Here is an 18,829-nt window from a genome sequence, read left to right on the forward strand (position 1 = left end):
AGTTACTGTACCCTTCTCATCCTGCTTGGACTAGAGACTATACAGTATGGCTTATAGGTCTGTGTGCTGCCGTCTTTGCATCGTCAGTCATGTTGTCCTGTGTGGTGATACTATACTGAAGGTAACCCATTTCCGATTTCTGTGTCTACAATGCATTCACATAAATGGGGAGGACTGATCTGGGGTGTATTCATTAGTCAGATTCCATTGCAAAATGTGTTGTCTGTTGCAAAACGTTTTGCAACAAAAACCCTTTCCTCCAAATGAAAACAAGAGTTTGTATTTCATGTACAGTACCAGTCAAAAGTTTGGACACACCTACTCATTCAAGGATTTTTCTTTATTTTTACTATGTTCTACATAGTAGAATAATAGTGAAGACGTCAAAACTATGAAATAACACATATGGAATCATGTAGTAACCAAAAAAGTGTTAAACAAATCAAAATATATTGTATATTTTAGATTCTTCAAAGTAGCCACCCTTTGCCTTGATGACAGCTTTGCACACTCTTAGCATTCCCTCAACCAGCTTCACCTGGAATGCTTTTCCAACAGTCTTGAAGGAGTTCCCACATATGCTGAGCACTTGTTGGTTGCTTTTCCTTCACTCTGCAGTCCAACTAATTGGGTTGAGGTCGGGTGATTGTGGAGGCCAGTTCCTCTGATGCAGCACTCCATCACTCTCCTTCTTGGTCAAATAGCCCTTACACAGCCTGGAGGTGTGTTGGGTCATTGTCCTGTTGAAAAACAACTGATTGTCCCACTAAGCGCAGACCAGATGGGATGGTGTATCGCTGCCGAATGCTGTGGTAGCCATGATGGATAAGATGTCTAAATAAATCACAGACAGTGTCACCAGCAAAGCACCCCCACACCTAAAGCAAACAGTAAACAGTTTATTTTGCAAAGCATTATGTAGCAGACAAAAGGTTTTGCAACGGAATGCAACTAATGAATACACACACCCTTGCCTGTGATTTATTGAGACAAAGTAGCACCATTGAGGGAGTAGAAATCTACTGTTTGGAGGCTCTGCTTGGTTCAACACTATCACACAAGGTCAGACTGGGCTATGGCAGGCGATGGACATTGTCCCTATACTAAAGTTTAATTTACACAGTAGCAGTCACTTACCAAGTAGGAGTTTAATCAAATTAAGCCCAGGAACACATGTCCACATTGACTCTAATCGTGTAATCTTATTTGGTGGTTAAACAGTGGAGATTCCCTGCACCAGTTAGTTAGTAAATATATACTTATATAAATGTGTTGCATTGGCCACATTTCATTGTTACAAATCACTTGTCTGGTGTGCACTAATGTTTATGTACTGAAATCTGTGAGATGGACACACACTATCATTTTGAAATGATAGTGGCTGTCTTAGAATAATTAACATTTCCTACCATGCTGTGTTGTCATGTGTTGCTGCCTTGCTATGTTGTTGTCTTAGGTCTCTCTTTATGTAGTGTTGTCTCGCTTGTAGGGATGTGTGTTTTGTCCTATATTTATATTTCATTTCTTTAATCCCAGCCCTCGTTTCTTTAATCCCAGCCCTTTTGCCTTTTGGTGGGCCATCATAAGAATTTGTTCTTAACTGACTTGCCTAGTTAAATAAAGGTTAAATAAATAAATAAAACACCCTACTATTACAGCCTACGCACACAGATCTAAACGTATCCATCTTTAACATTTCTGTAAAATTTTGCACCCTGACCCCATAGTGAATATTCTTATCTATAGGTGAGGAAATAGAGTCAGTAATTATAATATGAACTCATTTTCCTCCTCTGTTTTCCCGCATGCCTTTGTTATCTCAATGCACTATTTACTCGAGCCAGTTTATTGAATAGGTCAGAGGTAACTCGGGAAGTTTTGACTCTGGCTTGTGTGTGTACCCCCTAGACTCCTACGGGTTTCCTGTCCTGTACAATCACATGTCCACCAGCAAAATGGAGGTTAGTAAGAAAACAATACCATCTGACTAAATGAACAGTTTTAAATAAATCAACATTTGACCGAAGCAAGCACAATTCCTTAAAAGTGTATAGAGGCAATTTATTCAAAATTTTCCCTATCCACTAAATGACTATTTTTTCAGTCTTGGAATAATCAGGAAGTGCAGTAGATTTACAGTGTATTGAGTGGCTAACTAACTCCCAACACCCACTGAGTACTATGGCATGATATAACCCTAAATACCACAGAGCTGTAAGGGTCAAGCTGTTGCAAGGCACTCACATTCACCACTAGCCCTCTAATGAAAATGTTAGCAGAGTCACAGCCAAATGTCAAGAGGGGACAGGAGACATGAGCTCCACCTCAGTCACATAGCTGACATTGTTTCAGGAGCACAGTGAGGTCAGTCACATGCTCTGCCAGCCTGATAAACAACTAAAGATTTTGTCACAATATGACATCCCAGACACCTTCAATTGTCTCCTTCTACTCGAGGAGAATGTAATGTGTCTGGAATGTCACATTGTGACAATTTTTTTAAATATATTTTTTGCATATGCCTGTGGTCACTTTGAATGTCAGGTCGAGGTTTAGATCAGCGCTTGATCAATAGTTTGATTAGATGCCTTAAGGCTTATAAAGAGGGTGTTTGGGAGAAACCCGAGTTTGTTCTTCTTGGAAAGTCATGCTAAACTGAAGTCTTGGGTGTGTCTGTCCATGGAGTGATCGTTGATTGGGAGATTATGTGTGTGTGTTTGCGTGATGTGAGTGTACAGTGCATTCGCTAAGTATTCAGACCCCTTTACTTTTCCCACATTTTGTTACATTACAGCCTTATTCTAAAATGGATTAAATGTTTTTTTCCTCATCAATCTACACACAATACCCCATAATGACAAAGCAAAAGAAGGTTTTTAGAAATGTTAGCAAATATGTTAAACATAGAAAAACGGAAGTATCACATTTACATAAGTAAGCACCTTTGGCAGCAATTACAGCCTCGAGTCTTCTTGGGTATGATGCTACAAGCTTGGCACACCTGTATTTGGGGAGTTTCTCCCATTCTTCTCTGCAGATCCTCTCAAGCTCTGTCAGGTAGGATGGGGAGCACAGCTATTTTCAGGTCTCTCCAGAGATGTTCGATCGGGTTCAAGTCCAGGCTCTGGCTGGGCCACTCAAGGACATTCAGAGACTTGTCCCGAAGCCACTCCTGCATGTACTTGGCTGTGTGCTTAGGGTTGTTGTCCTGTTGGAAGGTGAACCTTTGACCCAGTCTGAGGTCCTGAGTGCTCTGGAACAGGTTTTCAGCAAGGATCTGCAAGGATCTCTTTGTACTTTGCTCCGTTCATCTTTCCCTCGATCCCCACAGCATGATGCTGCCACCACCATGCTTCACCATAGGGATGGTGCCAGGTTTCCTCCAGACGTGATGCTTGTCATTCAGGCCAAAGAGTTCAATCTTGGTTTCATCAGACCAGAGAATCTTGTTTCTCACGGTCTGAGAGTCTTTTAGGTGCCTTTTGGCAAACTCCAAGTGGGCTGTCATGTGCCTTTTACTGAGGAGTGGCTTCCGTCTGGCCACTCTACCACAAAGGCCTGATTGGTGGAGTGCTGCAGAGATGGTTGTCCTTCTGGAAGGTTCTTCCATCTCCACAGAGGAACTCTGGAGCTGTCAGAGTGACCATCGGGTTCATGGTCACCTCCCTGACCAAGGCCCTTCTTCCCCAATTGCTCAGTTTGGCCGGGCGACCAGCTCTGCGAAGAGTGGTTCCAAACTTCTGGATGCCGATTAATGCAGCCCTCCGCACCTCTCTGATTCAGAGGGGTTGGGTTAAATGCAGAAGACACATTTCAGTTGAATGCATTCAGTTGTACAACTGACTAGGTATCCCCCTTTCCCTTATGTAAATAAGGTATTTCTGTTTTTTATTTTAAATACATTTGCTAACATTTCAAAAAACGTTATCATTATGGGACATTGTGTGTAGATTCATGAGGTAAACATTTTATTTAATCAATTTTAGAGTAAGGCTGTAACATAATAAAATGTGGAAAAAGTCAAAGGGTCTGAATACTTTCCGAATGCACAGTGTGCATGTGTGTGTATAGGTGCCTGTGTGTGTTTTTGTGACTGCGTGCGCGTGTATGTGACAGAAACTCACAAGTATTACTTTCATCACTGAGACAGTAATGAGAAGAGAACAGTGTAACCATGATGACAGGCAGCTTCAGGAACTTCCCTTGATGAGGAGCCAGTTGAATGTCAAACAGTCAGACACTCCACATGGGAGTGTGGCATTGAAAAAAGTGTGGCATTGAAAAAAAGGAAAATGTCATGTGCTGTGTTAAATTCAGGTATATTTTGACATGCGAGGGTTTAGATGTGTATTTGATGGAGATGGATAATTAGGAGATTGGTGGCACACTGCTTTCTTGGCTTGTTGTAAAAAAATGCACTTTCACCAGCAGAGGGCAGGGACCTGCAAGAATCGCAGGGTGGCTACCCTTCCGGAGGCACACACTCACTGCTTACCGGTTCTCCCTGAGTGCCTCATCAGAGAGAACACATGTTGCTCTTAAGTTGGAAGTGCAGTTCTTTAGAATGCTCAAGTATGGCTTGTGCTAAGAAGACAGATCAGTAGCCTTTTTCACCCACGCTACACTACAGCCCATCTGACAGAGAGCCTGCGTCCCAATAGTCTACGGTGGCACCCTGACCTTGTGTCCTACCCTTCGTCTTCTGCATTGATCTGAATGAAACGGCTGGATAGGTGGAAGCAAAAGCATCTACTATGATTTCTGCCATTATATTTGGTGTTTTCAGATTGGTGCAGTTGTGGAGGATCAAGATCACCAGTGTGCTGGAATTTATTTTTAGGCCGAGGCTACGAATAGTTTTCGCTCCCGTCCCTCCCTTCCTGGAAACTTCTCTCTCAAATCTAAGAATCCAAATCCCATACTGTGCATGTGTTATTCACACACAGCCATGTTTCTCTCTTTACTCACCCTCTTCTGAAGCCTCAAACAATTAGATTGATATGATGATGTAGCCTATGTCACTTCCTCATATTTCTGAACATACGTTCCAAAAATATACAGTGAGCTTCAAAAGTATTGGGACAGTGACACATTTTTTAGTAGTTTTGTACTGTAAACAATACAATGAGGGCAGACTGATAGCTTTAATTTGAGGGTATTTTCATCCATATCAGGTGTACCGTTTAGAAATTACAGCACTTTTCTTTTACATAGTCCCCCCATTTTAGGGGACCAAAAGTATTGGGCCAAATTCACTTATGTGTATTAAAGTAGTCAAAAAGTATAGTATTTGGTCCCATATTCCTAGCACTCAATGATTACATCAAGCTTGTGACTCTACAAACTTGTTGGATGCATTGAATAATGAGTGAAAAAGTTACACACAAATATCATACCCCGAAGACATGCTAACCTCTCACTATTACAATAACTGAAGGTTTTTGGGCGGGGTATGATATTTGTGCATCTGTAACTTTCTCACTCATCATTATTCACAATTTATTCAGGACTATCCTCAATCATGGTAACATTCAAATTAATGTAGATGTGTTAAGAAACATATTCCATTTTTATTTACAATAAAGTGAATCCAAAATGGCACAATACATTATTTATTTCCGTTGGGCACAAAATAATCTGAAACACATCCAAGACAAACAGCAAATGCATCCAACCAGTTTGTAGAGTCACAAGCTTGATGTAATCATTGAGTGCTAGGAATATGGGACCAAATACTACTACACTTGACAACTTGAATACACATAGAAGTGAATTAGTACCAATACTTTTGGTCCCCTAAAATGGGGGGACTATGTAGAAAAAGTGCTGTAATTCCTAAACGTTCACCTGATATGGATGAACTTTAACCTCACAGCCATTGTATCATTTCAAATCCAAAGTGCTGGAGTACAGAGCCAAAACAACAAAAAAGCGTCACTGTCCCAATACTTTTGCAGCTCACTGTATAAGAAGTCTACATACAACCGTCTGTCTGTTGCAACAGATATTGCCGTAGCACAAGCAAGATATAGTCTACACCATTGCATTGGGGCAAAAACAATTAGCGTTTTGTGTGATGTAATATTTGTAGTTATGCTGCCATATAGTTAGCAGTCTGCCTCAAGTTTAGCCAATGTTTGCAAAGATGCTAAACAATGGTTTAAACATTAAATCGCTATTGACTGCCTGTCTGACTTACTTGTACGATATGCTGTGTAGGCTACATATAACTCGCCTATCTGCATGTAACTCCCCTCCTGAATAACATACGAAATTGCTAAACAACCCGTTTGTGTTGTGCTTATTTTTGCAATAGCCTACTGTTACAACAGGGGCCTGTTGCACAAAACTAGGATAAGGGATTAAGCCAGGATATCTTGGTGATCCTGGCTCAATTGATCCGTAATCCGGTTGCACTAAAGATGGATAGGGGGCAGGAGGATATGTTATGGTATAAATTACCATGGAGATTTATTCTGTGGAGCTAGCCTGCTCCAGACCAGGCTAAATTCCAGGATCTATTTAATCTCATCCCTAATGTCAGTCAGCAGTCACCACAAATGGAAACCAATAGTTATTTCACTGCTCACTATACATTGTTATCACATATAACTAGACCCACTGTTATTATTTAAACGTTTGTGATCATTAATTTCAATGATTTTGGATAAAAAATGATTTTTAGATGATGTTGCTATCATTAGATAATTTACAGTTTCCCATAGACTATAAGGCTATATATAAAATGATAGAATATTAGGGCCACAGAGGGGAAAAAAACACAAGTCATAATATTGTAACCAGTTGTTTTAAAGGAGGACAGTTGTTAAAATGACAGATGTGGGGCATTTCGTGAAATTGTACTTCAGTATGGTTTCATAAACAAAGACATGCTGATGTGCCAGAATATTAAGTATCACATTGTCATAAGTATCAAAACTGTAAAAACAATATGTAGCTTTTCTGCAGAAAGAACCAGCCTCATAAATTTATGACTTTATCCTTTTTCTTCAGTGTGGCCCTAGTACTCTGTCATATAAACAAATACACATTCCATATGAATATAAAAACACAATGTGTAACATTATGTTCCTTTATTGAATAAGGACAAAACAAAGCAGGTAAACCATCAGCTCCTTTCGAAACTGAAGTCACAGTGACTCTACAAGATGGAAAGCACAGAATCCAAGCATATTATACAAAATGATACATACACATTCAAAGGTCTGTATATAACACACCCTGCATGTCTGCACACTAAAATAAATGCAGGACAAATCCATACACATCAACTGAACAGACAAATGAATGGATGCAGTAGCCTCCCTGCAGCCTTGTATTACACACAGTATACCGCACAAACATCATAAGAGGCCAAATTCGTCAAAAAACGAACCCAAAAAAACCCAAATTCCTCTGCCACCGCAGGACATATTTAACCAAAATTGAAAGCACACATACTAACTAAAATAATTCAACACATATTGGTCCCTCAGCAGCCGACCACTGTCGTCATCAGGGAAGATTGCCGGATTGTCCCAGTCCATGGCTGGTGGCACTCTGGGGGCCCTCTCCTTCCTCAGGCAGGCCACATTGTGGAGGACAGCACAAGCCACAGTAATATCACATGCCCTAACAGGGCTGACCCTTAATTTGTGAAGGCAGTGAAAGCGTGCCTTCAGGAGGCCAAAGGTCATTTCAACTCTGGCCCTGGTCCTGGCATGGGCATGGTTGTAGGCCTGCTGTGCTTCCTGGGGGTCTGTGAAAGGTGTCAGGAGAAAAGGCTGGCAGCCATACCCCCTGTCTCCCAGCAACACACCAGAGAATTCACCTGTCAACACAAAATCTCATCATTACTACCTCATAAACACAGTGATATTCTTGACACAGCCATGATGGTTATAAATAGGGGTTGTGTGGCTTACCTTGTGATAGGCACTGATAGATTTCAGAGGCCCGAAAGATTCTGGAGTCATGGACTGAGCCAGGCCATTTTGCCACAACATTGCTGATCACACAGTCAGCATTGCAGACCATCTGAAATCATAAGATGAGGAATATTACACCAATCAATGCACATCACTGGCAATGCAGAGTGTTCGTCAATGGACAATATCAAAAAGTTATGTTCACCTGAACATTAATGCTGTGAAAGGATTTCCTATTCACAAAATCAGCCTCATGGGCACCTGAGGGGGCTTTTATCCTTATGTGTGTGCAGTCCACTGCACCAATGACATTGGGGAAACCTGTCACACAAAGTAATGAGTATCCTACTATGTGTTAACAGTTGTCCTGTAATTTGTAGATCCTCTTACCTGCAATCCTATAGAACTCCTCTTTGATGTCACAGAGTCTTCTGTGGCCAGGGAAGGAGATGAAGACATCTGCTAATGCTTTGATAGCCAGACACACACTCCTTATTGTGCGGCAAATTGTGGCCTTGTTCAGCTGTTCTGCATCCCCCACTGAGTACAGGAAGGCTCCACTAGCAAAAAAGCGCAAGGCCACACAAACCATTTGCTCCACACTCAGTGCATGGCTCCGTGCAGTGCGGTGCTTAATCCTGGGACCCAGTAGTCTGCATAGATACCTGATGCCATCTGCAGAAAACCTGTATCTTTCATATAGATGGTCATCAGGGAAGGCCAGTGGGTCCAACCGGTCCCTGAAGACCCTTTCTCGCCTGAAGGCTCTCCTCAGCACAAGTGCTTCTTCATCCACCACATCTCGCACGAATGGGCATGCCATTGTCAGAGCAGAAAGGAACACACAATTTTGGGCCTTCATATAGGCTAGTGGCCACACCTGGTGCTGGGGGGGTGGGCAAAAGAGGGCGATGCCTTATAACGATGACTTGGTTGTACTGATTGCTGGGAAAATAAAAAAAACCTTAGAAAGATGCCACCGTCCTGTGTGCTCACAATAAGAGCTCATATGTCATGGCTCACTTGACTTTACGAGAATATACCTAATTTTTATTTTGAGCTGTGTCATCTTCTTGGAGCTGGGGGAGGAAAGAAAAATAATGAATAATACATTTGTGTTACAGTTAGCATACAGTGTACATTGAAGGCATATCTCACCTCCCTCAAGTTTTTTTATTTCAAGGTCCAGTTTCCTAATTGTCCTCTTTTTTATTTCGGACTCCAGTGCAAGATTTTCCATCTTTTTCTTCTTGTACTGAATGTCTATGTCTGCCAGTTCTATTTGGCGCCGGAGGTGGTTGCCATACAACTTTCTGATAGCTTGTGAGCTCTGTGAACACAATACAATTAGCGCAGCTGGAATTTGGCAGGATGTGGTGTCCTTTTATTAATACGCACTATGTTGCCAGGCTGGTTTTCCCACTGTATAGCATCTGGGTCCTGTAAAAGAAATTAGATTTTTTGATTTTGATGAGGACTCCTCACCATTGTAGAGTAAATAGTACTTTCACAGTCTTAACATGATACCTCATGCCTTCTGGAATCCAGAGAGATGGTCTCCTCCTCATCATCATCTCCATCATGTGCTGTTGCTGCTGCACTGGGGCCTTCACCCTATCACATTTAATCGGATTCATATTGAAGCTAGTAGACAAGACATGCCAGGCCTACAGTATGCCTTTGATGGAGTACTCACTGGATCAGCATCGTCTGGTGCTTGTGCTGGTGGCTCTAACAGGAACACAGTGCTGCCAGACACTGCAAGGCAATAGGTAAACCAAAGTCAGACAGTCCAAATTGATTCAATATGAATGTGGTTGTATCCCATGTAGAGATGGAAGGACATACCTTGAATGAAGCGGGTGGCATCTTGGGAGGAACCTATGCTCGTCTCTTTCCCCCCAGGGATCCCCTCTAAGACGGGCCTGCCTTTATTTAGCTCCAAGGCCATGTCCTCTGCTGGGGTAAGGTCAGCCTTTGGTGACCCACCACCCGTGCCTTGTCTGTGGGTATTCTTTTTCACTGCTAAAACAGTACAGACAATGTGTGAGCAGGCACCTTCTGGGTACAATATATGCTTGTGCTTTGTTAAATATTAGTCAGGGACCATACCATTCTGCAGAATGTTCTTGTATTTGATTTTGACCTGCTGCCATGTCCGTTTTGGCCCGTTCATGTTTAATCTACACACACACACACACACACACACATTTAATGGAGTCACACTGCAAAAAATTACTTGGTATTTTTGTCTTGTTTTCAGTAAAAATATCAAAACATTTATCATAGCTTTATACAGTGTGATGGAGTTACTTTACACAATTTCACTCATATCTGCAGTGCATTTCAATTAAAAATTTAACCGTTTCATAATTACAGTACAACTGCATTTTTGGAGATGTGAATTAAATATTTGAATTGTAATTGTGATGTTTCAGCGGAGCGGTGAGTGTGTAATTGTGCACTACTTACGCATTCAGGCGGTCTGCAATACTTTGCCACGCTTTTTCTCTTTGCTTTATCACTGTGGCGGTGTTGCCTTTCTTCTTAATTATATCTTTTACCTCCTCGTATGCCTCCATGAGGATTTGTGCTTCCGACGGGGAAAAGTACGCGGCTCTAGTTGCCATGGTAAATCAGTTAATCTGTGATCTGTGGCGGGGTCTATTTGAGTGAGCCGTGAGCGCGCACCTATCCAGGATTGGTTTCACCTGGCTTAATGAATCCGTGTCTGCTCATCCTGGCTTGGTCTTTGTGCAACCAATTAAGCCTGGACGCACATGTTTTGGCTTCATTGAGCTCAGCTGAGTCATTTATCCCGGATGTCTTAATTCTACTTTTGTGCAACAGGCCCCAGATCTACGTTTCTTCAAACTGTCTCGTGAACAAGCGGAAGCAGAGTCATGGAGTGACTGAGCAGCAGCTGAGAGGTAGGCTAGTGGACCCTGCATCTAGTCTGCATCTAGGAAATCTCTGTCGTTCGCTGGAATAATTATCGGACCAAGGCGCAGCGGATGTTGAGTTCCACATAATTTATTAGAAAGTGAAACTTAGCACAACAAATCAATAAACAAACCGTGACTACAGCGGTGCTACGTGCACTAACTCAAAACAATATCCCATAAAACACAGGTTGAAAAAATGCTACTTAAATATGATCCCCAATTAGAGATAACGATTACCAGCTGCCTCTAATTGGGAATCATACAAAATCACCAACATAGAAAGACAAAACTAGAACACCAGAAAGAAATAATAAACTAGACTAACCCCCAGTCACGCCCTGACCTACTCTACCATAGAAAATAAGGTCTCTCTATGGTCAGGACGTGACAATCTCCGTATTTTTTTCAACATCAAGCCAGAAAATCCGGAATCGCCAATCCATTCTATTTAATAGCTCAGAGTTCCAAATAATTTTTTTTACAGATTTTTATTATTGGATTTCAGAAAACATTCACACAAACAATAAAAGACGATAACCAATGATAACCTGGATGGTTGATGCTATCTAATGGCCAATAGGAGGCTTTGAAGCCAGAAGGAGCAGTCCTCCACAGGAATGAAAGGAATTCAACAGTAAGTCAATAAAAGGACAAAATTGCATGTATTTAAATATTTCTTTTTTTTGTAGTGGGCAAAGTATCATTAGTACTCTCAAATGTGTTTTTTTAAGGAATATGTTTTATATATATAAAATAATGTTAAGTTCCCTTAATATAATTTCAATGTATGCATTAAGGTGTCTGTTATAGAACATACTTGTCAAAAACGAATGTAGACATTAATAAATGCATTTCAAAATATTTTTTTACAACGGAGGGGAGTGCCAAAATGGCTGTGTGGTGGCTTTAAAACAGCGCCCCCTGTCAGACATCTAGAGATATCATTGGCAATAAGCCAGATGCATAATTATTGGCACCCTTGATAAAGATGAGCAAAAAATAGGAACACCCCTGTTTTCAATACTCTAGCGCCCTCTCCGCGAGGATAATGACACTGAGCCTTTGTGTAAAATGTTTTCAACTCCATCCACAGCTTTTCAATGGGGTTCAAGATGTTGATTTGTCATGAACAGTGCTTGTGCCCATAGAAATAGACGTGGCGTGAGCGCACAATGGGAGTGTTCCCACTGGGGGCCCGAGTGAAAATGTTTGGGAACCCCTGACATAGACAATTAATGACAATACATTATTATTTAGGCTACCTTCCTATGCTTCTTTCTTATCATCTCCAAATTATGGCTTTACTTTTTTTTATACATGGGTGTCGCAATTCGATCCTTTAATTAGTTGTAATACATATCAATGACAAGAACCCTATTGTTTAACAGATTTGCCTTCAATTGACATATACATTTCTTGCAATGCATTTATCAAAATTGACAGGGATTTTGTGGTCATGAAATGTGTGTTACTCAAACACACGAACGCATTGAGCAAAAAAAAATTATAATCGATATTGTTCAAGTAGCTTGAGTCATTTGCGGTCATGTCTCGATAATGGAAAAATAGATGGCACCACTGCCTCTTAGATGACATAAGATATTATCATGGTTATAGATGAAACACTGCTACTTAGAATGTAAAAATAGAATATAGATGCAAAATACAAATGTTTATTCACATTTCAGCTAACAGCATCCATAGTGGATCCATTACAAGGAATAAACAACCGGTAAGGGGAAGGGCACGCCCAGGCACTGTGAGAGGTCCATTCACACCCATTCAGTTGGGTGGCTGACGCGCGCTTGAGAAGCTTTGTCACTCACTCACGTCGCTGTGTTTTCAGGGATTGTGGTGATTGAAAGAGATAGCCACTCGTGTTACTTAATGTTCCTCGCCCTTTCCAGCTATGATCTGAGTGCCTCGGTTTTTGGAGACTTGTGTGCGTGTCAGATGTTGGTGGTAGGGCGGAGATGTTACAAATGAGAAGCGGTAAATTCGAGGAAATATACGGATACGTCAATATGGCGACAGCTGCCGCCTCCCCTGCTCGTTTTGAATCCACGACAATTAAGGTATGGCTACTAGCCTCACCTTCTCTTTCAGATTATACTTGTAGCCTGTGTTTATTGTTCGTGGTAAGGCTACATAACGTATTTAAAAGCAAACCACTGCACTTGTCTAGACGGATTTATTAGCCATCCATCGATTCCTAACTTGTTTCACACCTTCATGTGTTTGGCTATGCGTTTCATGATGACAACATACCTGTGGCTCTGTTAGTAGGTTACCATTTGGTTTCTGTCTGCCGTTTGGTGTATGAGCCCCAAATTTGTGTTTTCTGGTTTGATTCGCGTTTCAGCACCATGGACAGCAGACGTGTTCAGAGAAAATTAGGCTACGCAGCAATACGTACTAATATGAACGGTTACTACTACTCATATGTCACATTTAATGTATTGATATAATAACAGTATGTATTGCTTTAATGTATGTCTTGAGTACATACGTATGTGTTGATAACAGCCTACATAAAGTCTCGAGGGATTCGTGTAACTTTGAACAGATCGGACAACATTCTAGCTGTGATATTGATCACAGGCCGAGTATGATATTCCCAAAGCTTCTTTATCCCTATCACAGACAGACATCATAATATTAAAACAACCTTTTTAAATGTGGAGGTCGACATTTTAAACATTCTTTGAATAAATGCCATCCACCCAGGACTACCTTTTGATTTGAAATGTCTTCGGAAATGTAATGTCCATTCAAAACCCCTAACATACCAGACAGTATAGCTACCGATGCATGCTAGAACTGGAGATACCATTTAATTCATCTTTAGAGTATAGAAATAATCAGTGTCTGCGGTGTTGTTTGACTCCAGGCAAAACAAGCCGTCAGAGACTGGTTCAGTTGGGGGAGTGTGTACTAGCATAGTGTCTAGCAAACCTTTCATAGGGCTGTTAGGTGACGTGCTGTCAACTAACTCACATATCAGAGCAGTGGATCCCCAGGCTGTCTTTAGAACACAAGCTGATGGGTTTATGAAGTTCCCCATGGGAAAAGCTAGCTAGCACACAGTGACACAGATATGGTCTACAGTACAAAGAACCATAGGATATATGAGGTCACTGTAATTTCTCTTTTATGCGCCTATTCCATGCCATGAATTAGAGCAAAGGTGATTTCGAGTCACACTTTATTTAGATAGTCCTGACAGTCCATCTGTAGATGCTCAAACGATGGTCATACTATCAACAAACTCTCTGTTGATAAGCAACAGGTTGCTAAGGTTACGCTTAGGGCTAGGTTTAGAATAAGGGTTATAGGGTAAGGGTTAGTGCTAGGATAAGGGTAACGGTTAAGTTTAGGATTAGGATAAGGGTTGGGGTTAGTAAATAGTTAATTGAATTGTTATTTATAGTCTGTCGAAACACCAATCAACTCTGAAAACACCTACTTTGATGTCAGTTGCTCAAACGGCAATCAGAAACCAAATGGTGTTAACATGATGAATGCAAATGAAATCCCTCCTCGGCTGGCCTAGGAGCCCCATGGAAGTGTATGCTGGGTGGTGTGACACTGTTTTGGATGTGCCATGTGTCAGTAGTAGTCTCATAAGTCAGACAGTATAGGGTTGCTAGGTGACACAACTGCAGCTCCTCCATTGTTTCAGAAATATTAAATGGTAAAGACTGACAATAAAGGCTATGACAGTAGTACCATTCTGTAACGAGGATCACAGTGCTAAAGATGTGATGAGAGAGGAGCCGGTGGGGGAACACAGTCCTATTCCCTGGCCCCTGCTCCCAGACAGGAAGGCCCCACTGCCCTCACTGGCGTCTGAATATGTGTTGTCTTAAAGGTACAGGCTTTGTTCTAAGGGCCCACTTGGGTTTTAGGGGAGTGCTTGTTTGTATTTCTCCCTGGGCCTGGAGGAAACAGGGTAGGCCTTTGGAGAGAGGGGAAAAAAAGATAAATGGGGGGAGAGGAAGGGGTGTGTGGGCGTTGATGGATGTTGATGGAGAATCAGGCCATGGTGAGAGAGAAAATGAGTGTTTATTTCCATCACAGATGTATCCACAATGAGTGCGATCTATCCACAGCAGTTGGCTGTTTTTAAATCAACCACAGTGGCAGTGACAACCCTGGGGACATATTGAAAGTCACCTACATAGAATTACACTTTAATACGCTTTAAAAAATCTCTGTGGTCACCTACATCTCATTTAACTTGGTGACCACTTCCCTTCTCAGCAGAAAAAGAGTGTGTATTGTTTCATACAAATAAAAGGTTTTTAAAAAAAAATTATTCGGCTGAAACAGGCCTCTGATGTCCAGTTTGGTTGGCCTCGGCCAAGGCTGTCTGTGTCCCTCTGCATCAGTTCAGGTCCCTCTTCGGCTGTCACCAGGCTCAGCCCTCTCGCCTTGCCCTCATCCCCGCCTATGACCCCCTGGGCATCTCGAAAGAAAGACTACCCAGAGTTCAGTGCGGGCAGAGGAACTGTGCGAACCCTCTCTAATGTCTCCCCTCCTTTTCGCTGTGTGTGTGTGTGTGTGTGTGTGTGTGTGTGTGTGTGTGTGTGTGTGTGTGTGTGTGTGTGTGTGTGTGTGTGTGTGTGTGTGTGTGTGTGTGTGTGTGTGTGTGTGTGTGTGTGTGTGTGTGTGTGTGTGTGTGTGTGTGTGTGTGTGTGTGTGTGTGCGCCTGCGTGCGTGCGGTTGACAGTCATCCAGGGTTTCACTCTCAACAGTAGATATATCTACATGTATGAGCTGTGTGCACATTACCCTGTAATGCTCTTGCCACGTTGATGTCTTCAAGTGGAAAGATACTAGGATTAAGGATGCTACACTAAGTCTCTTTGATCGTCCATCAGAGAGAGAAATAAACCAGGTCTCTGTGTATGATGACGTAATGGTATATCTGAACATGGTGCTACAGTACAGTAAGTTACAATAGAAGTCATGGGAAATTACGATTATATTGCCATTCATGCTGTTTCAGTTGTACGTATTTGACGTTCATCTTAGGGGGAGGGGAGAGTATTTGTTTAAACATACAGTAGAGTACTGGGTGTATCCCAGGCCACTTGTCATGCACAACATGTGCTGTAGACTAAATGTTGTAGCTGGGCCTTCCTGATCTCCCTCCCTCCCTCTCCCCAGCCCCCTGCCCTGGCGGAGCCCCAAGCTTCCCTGTGAAGGAGCACCATGACAAGATGGCACAGCTGCTTGTACCGCCCGGACCTGACAGCTTCTGCCGCTTCTGTCCCGACTCGCTTGCCGCCATCGAAAGGCGCATCACCGAGGAGGAGGCCCGGAAACCCCGCGTTGACCGCTGTAGCGACAGCAATGACGACAACGAGCCCAAGCCCAACAGCGACCTGGAGGCGGGGAAGTCCCTCCCCTTCATCTACGGGGACGTCCCACAAGGCTTTGTCTCCACCCCTCTGGAGGACCTGGACCCCTTCTACTCCAATCAGAAGGTACTGGACACACCCACATCTAGCCTAAATTCCAGATCTGTTTGTGCTGTCGTGCCAACTCCTATTTCATGTCATATGGGACTCAGGCTAAACCCCACCCACAACCGTTAAGGTTTGGTCTATTTTTCAATCCAAAAGCATTATGATACATTCATACTTTGCAAGACTCATTGCAAGACTCATTGGCAATCACGTTAGCCGCTGCTGGCCATTAATGACACATAGGAGTTCACAGAATGTTCTGAATTTTAAACAAAGCTAGCATACTGTGCTCCAAAGCGGCAACATGGTGCCATGTCCTCATGCTGCCTTCATGTGCCATGTTGTGTCATTTATGTATTAACTGGTTCAAAGAATAACAAAAACAGACCAAATTACATTTGAGACACTGTTTCTGAGCACTCAGTTCATGTTAACACACTCCAGGGTCCTCCTCAGATGGTGCCAAGGCTAACTAGCAGCCAACACTCTAGGGTCCTCCTCAGATGGTGCCAAGGCTAACTAGCAGCCAACGCACAAGTGACAGGAACTGAGCTAAACTGTGGCCCCAGCTGAGTCTTTGATGTAATCATCCAGACACAATGTACTGCAGAATCCCCTTCTGTTTACAGAGCCTACCTAACACTTTCACACTGCCATGATCAGACACACACATACACACCCACATAGATGGCAACACACACACACACACACACATCATGAGTCCATCTGAGAGAGAGAGGGACTGCCTGGCTGCTCTCCTGTCCTCTGGGGTTTGAGCGTGCCAGACAGAAGGAACAACACCAATAGTAACAGGACCACAGCCTCAGCACACCATCAACAGTGGAGGACAATGTCTTGGCCTTGCCTTGGTGCTGTGGTGGTGTGTACAGCTGGGATGGGTATTACTGCATGTAATTTGGGCAACTCAACCTCTCTCTCTCTCTCTCTCTCTCTCTCTCTCTCTCTCTCTCTCTCTCTCTCTCTCTCTCTCTCTCTCTCAGACATTTATAGTATTGAATCGCGGCAAGGCAATATTCCGTTTCAACGCCACTCCTGCCTGTTACATCCTAAGCCCCTTCAATCCTCTACGGAGAATAGCAATTGCAGTTTTAGTACACTCATATCCTTTCACATCTATATCAAGGTTTGGTTTGATATACTTATGGCCTAGTTTGGTGTCATATCGAGCAAATATGTGAGAGTAATGTGACTAAATTGTATGTTGACTTTGAAAATATGTTACGGTAGGGGGTTCCCTGAGTGGTTCGTGACCATGTGACCTGACCAAGAAAAACTCTCGATATTTCTAGGCTGTATAGGGCATGGAGTTTTTCGGGTTATTTTTATTTATTTTTAATTATTTAACCTTTATTTAACCAGGTAGGCTAGTTGAGAACAAGTTCTCATTTACAACTAAGACCTGGCCAAGATAAAGCAAAGCAGTGCGACACAATCAACAACACAGAGTTACACATGGAATAATAAACATACAGTCAATAACACAATAGAAAAAGTTTATATACAGTGTGTGCAAATGAGGTAGGATAAGGGAGGTAAGGCAATGAATAGGCCATAGTGGCTAAATAATTACAATATAGCAATTAAACACTGGAGTGATAGATGTGCAGAAGATGAGTGTGCAAGTAGAGATACTGGGGTGCAAAGGAGCTAAATAAAAAATAAAAATAACAGTATGGGGATGAGGTACTTGGATGGTATATTTACAGATGGGCTATGTACAGGTGCAGTGATCTGTGAGCTGCTCTGACAGCTGGTGCTTAAAGCTAGTGAGGGAGATATGAGTCTCCAGCTTCAGTGATTTTTGCAGTTCGTTCCAGTCATTGGCAGCAGAGAACTGGAAGGAAAGGCGGCCGGAGGAGGAATTGGCTTTGGGGGTGACCAGTGAAATATACCTGCTGGAGCGCGTGCTATGGGTGGGTGCTGCTATGGTGACCAGTGAGCTGAGATAAGGCGGGGATTTACCTAGCAAATACAGGTCGCAGTGGTGGGTAGTATATGGGGCTTTGGTGACAAAACAGATAGCCTATGGCCTATGGTCACGGAACACTCGGGGCCTAGTCCTCATTATTAGTTAGCCTTGATGTGACATTGCTTTACATGTGTCTCTGAACTTGTTGGGTTCTTTCCTTGACTTGTGTCTCTGTACGATGTTCAGCATGTTGATCATGTTCACCATTCTGACCAACTGTGCTTTTATGACTCTGAGCAACCCCCCGGACTGGGCCAAGAATGTTGAGTAAGTAACTTATATTCTAGATTTAATCCCTGTAGGTTACTTATTATTGGCTGTTACACTATTCAATTGACACCTGTTTTTATAGCTTCCTTGGTAAGACAAAGATACAATTCTGTTTCCAGTGTGAGAATGCGTAATTGCGTTTGGCCTAAAGTAATCTCAGACATTTTTACTGTGAGAAGCCAAAACAAAATGATTTAGCATGACAATTCAAACATTGGCTAC

General features: G+C 42.4%; 2 protein-coding genes across 6 annotated transcripts in view; one reads left to right on the forward strand and one right to left on the reverse strand.

The window, feature by feature from the left end:
- Nucleotides 1-7,056: 7,056 nt before the first annotated feature.
- LOC139532270 (putative nuclease HARBI1) lies at nt 7,057-10,783 on the reverse strand. 4 transcript variants are annotated; one of them, XM_071329678.1, is made up of 11 exons: nt 10,401-10,783; nt 10,041-10,111; nt 9,777-9,953; nt 9,625-9,686; nt 9,456-9,542; nt 9,327-9,368; nt 9,087-9,258; nt 8,972-9,007; nt 8,319-8,873; nt 7,926-8,037; nt 7,057-7,831 (listed from the first exon to the last, which is right to left on the reverse strand). In XM_071329678.1, the coding sequence occupies exons 1-8, from the start codon at nt 10,556-10,558 to the stop codon at nt 8,994-8,996; spliced, it is 783 nt and encodes a 260-aa protein (XP_071185779.1). In that variant the 5' UTR covers nt 10,559-10,783; the 3' UTR covers nt 7,057-7,831; nt 7,926-8,037; nt 8,319-8,873; nt 8,972-8,993. The 4 variants fall into 4 exon arrangements, with proteins under 4 accessions (XP_071185779.1, XP_071185778.1, XP_071185777.1 ...); XM_071329677.1 differs by having other exon boundaries at nt 8,134-8,873; XM_071329676.1 differs by having other exon boundaries at nt 7,926-8,873.
- A 1,873-nt stretch (nt 10,784-12,656) lies between these two features.
- LOC139532272 (sodium channel protein type 2 subunit alpha-like) overlaps nt 12,657-18,829 on the forward strand; it is a 42,634-nt gene continuing 36,461 nt past the window's right edge. For both annotated transcript variants that reach the window (XM_071329680.1, XM_071329679.1), the window contains exons 1-4: nt 12,657-12,948; nt 16,046-16,365; nt 17,349-17,466; nt 18,514-18,604. In XM_071329680.1, the coding sequence (XP_071185781.1) occupies nt 16,099-16,365; nt 17,349-17,466; nt 18,514-18,604 (476 nt within the window). In that variant the 5' untranslated portion in view covers nt 12,657-12,948; nt 16,046-16,098. The remainder of the gene's footprint in view (nt 12,949-16,045; nt 16,366-17,348; nt 17,467-18,513; nt 18,605-18,829) is intronic.

Source organism: Salvelinus alpinus, chromosome 10 (assembly GCF_045679555.1).
Source record: "Salvelinus alpinus chromosome 10, SLU_Salpinus.1, whole genome shotgun sequence".
Taxonomy (NCBI): Eukaryota; Metazoa; Chordata; class Actinopteri; order Salmoniformes; family Salmonidae; genus Salvelinus; species Salvelinus alpinus.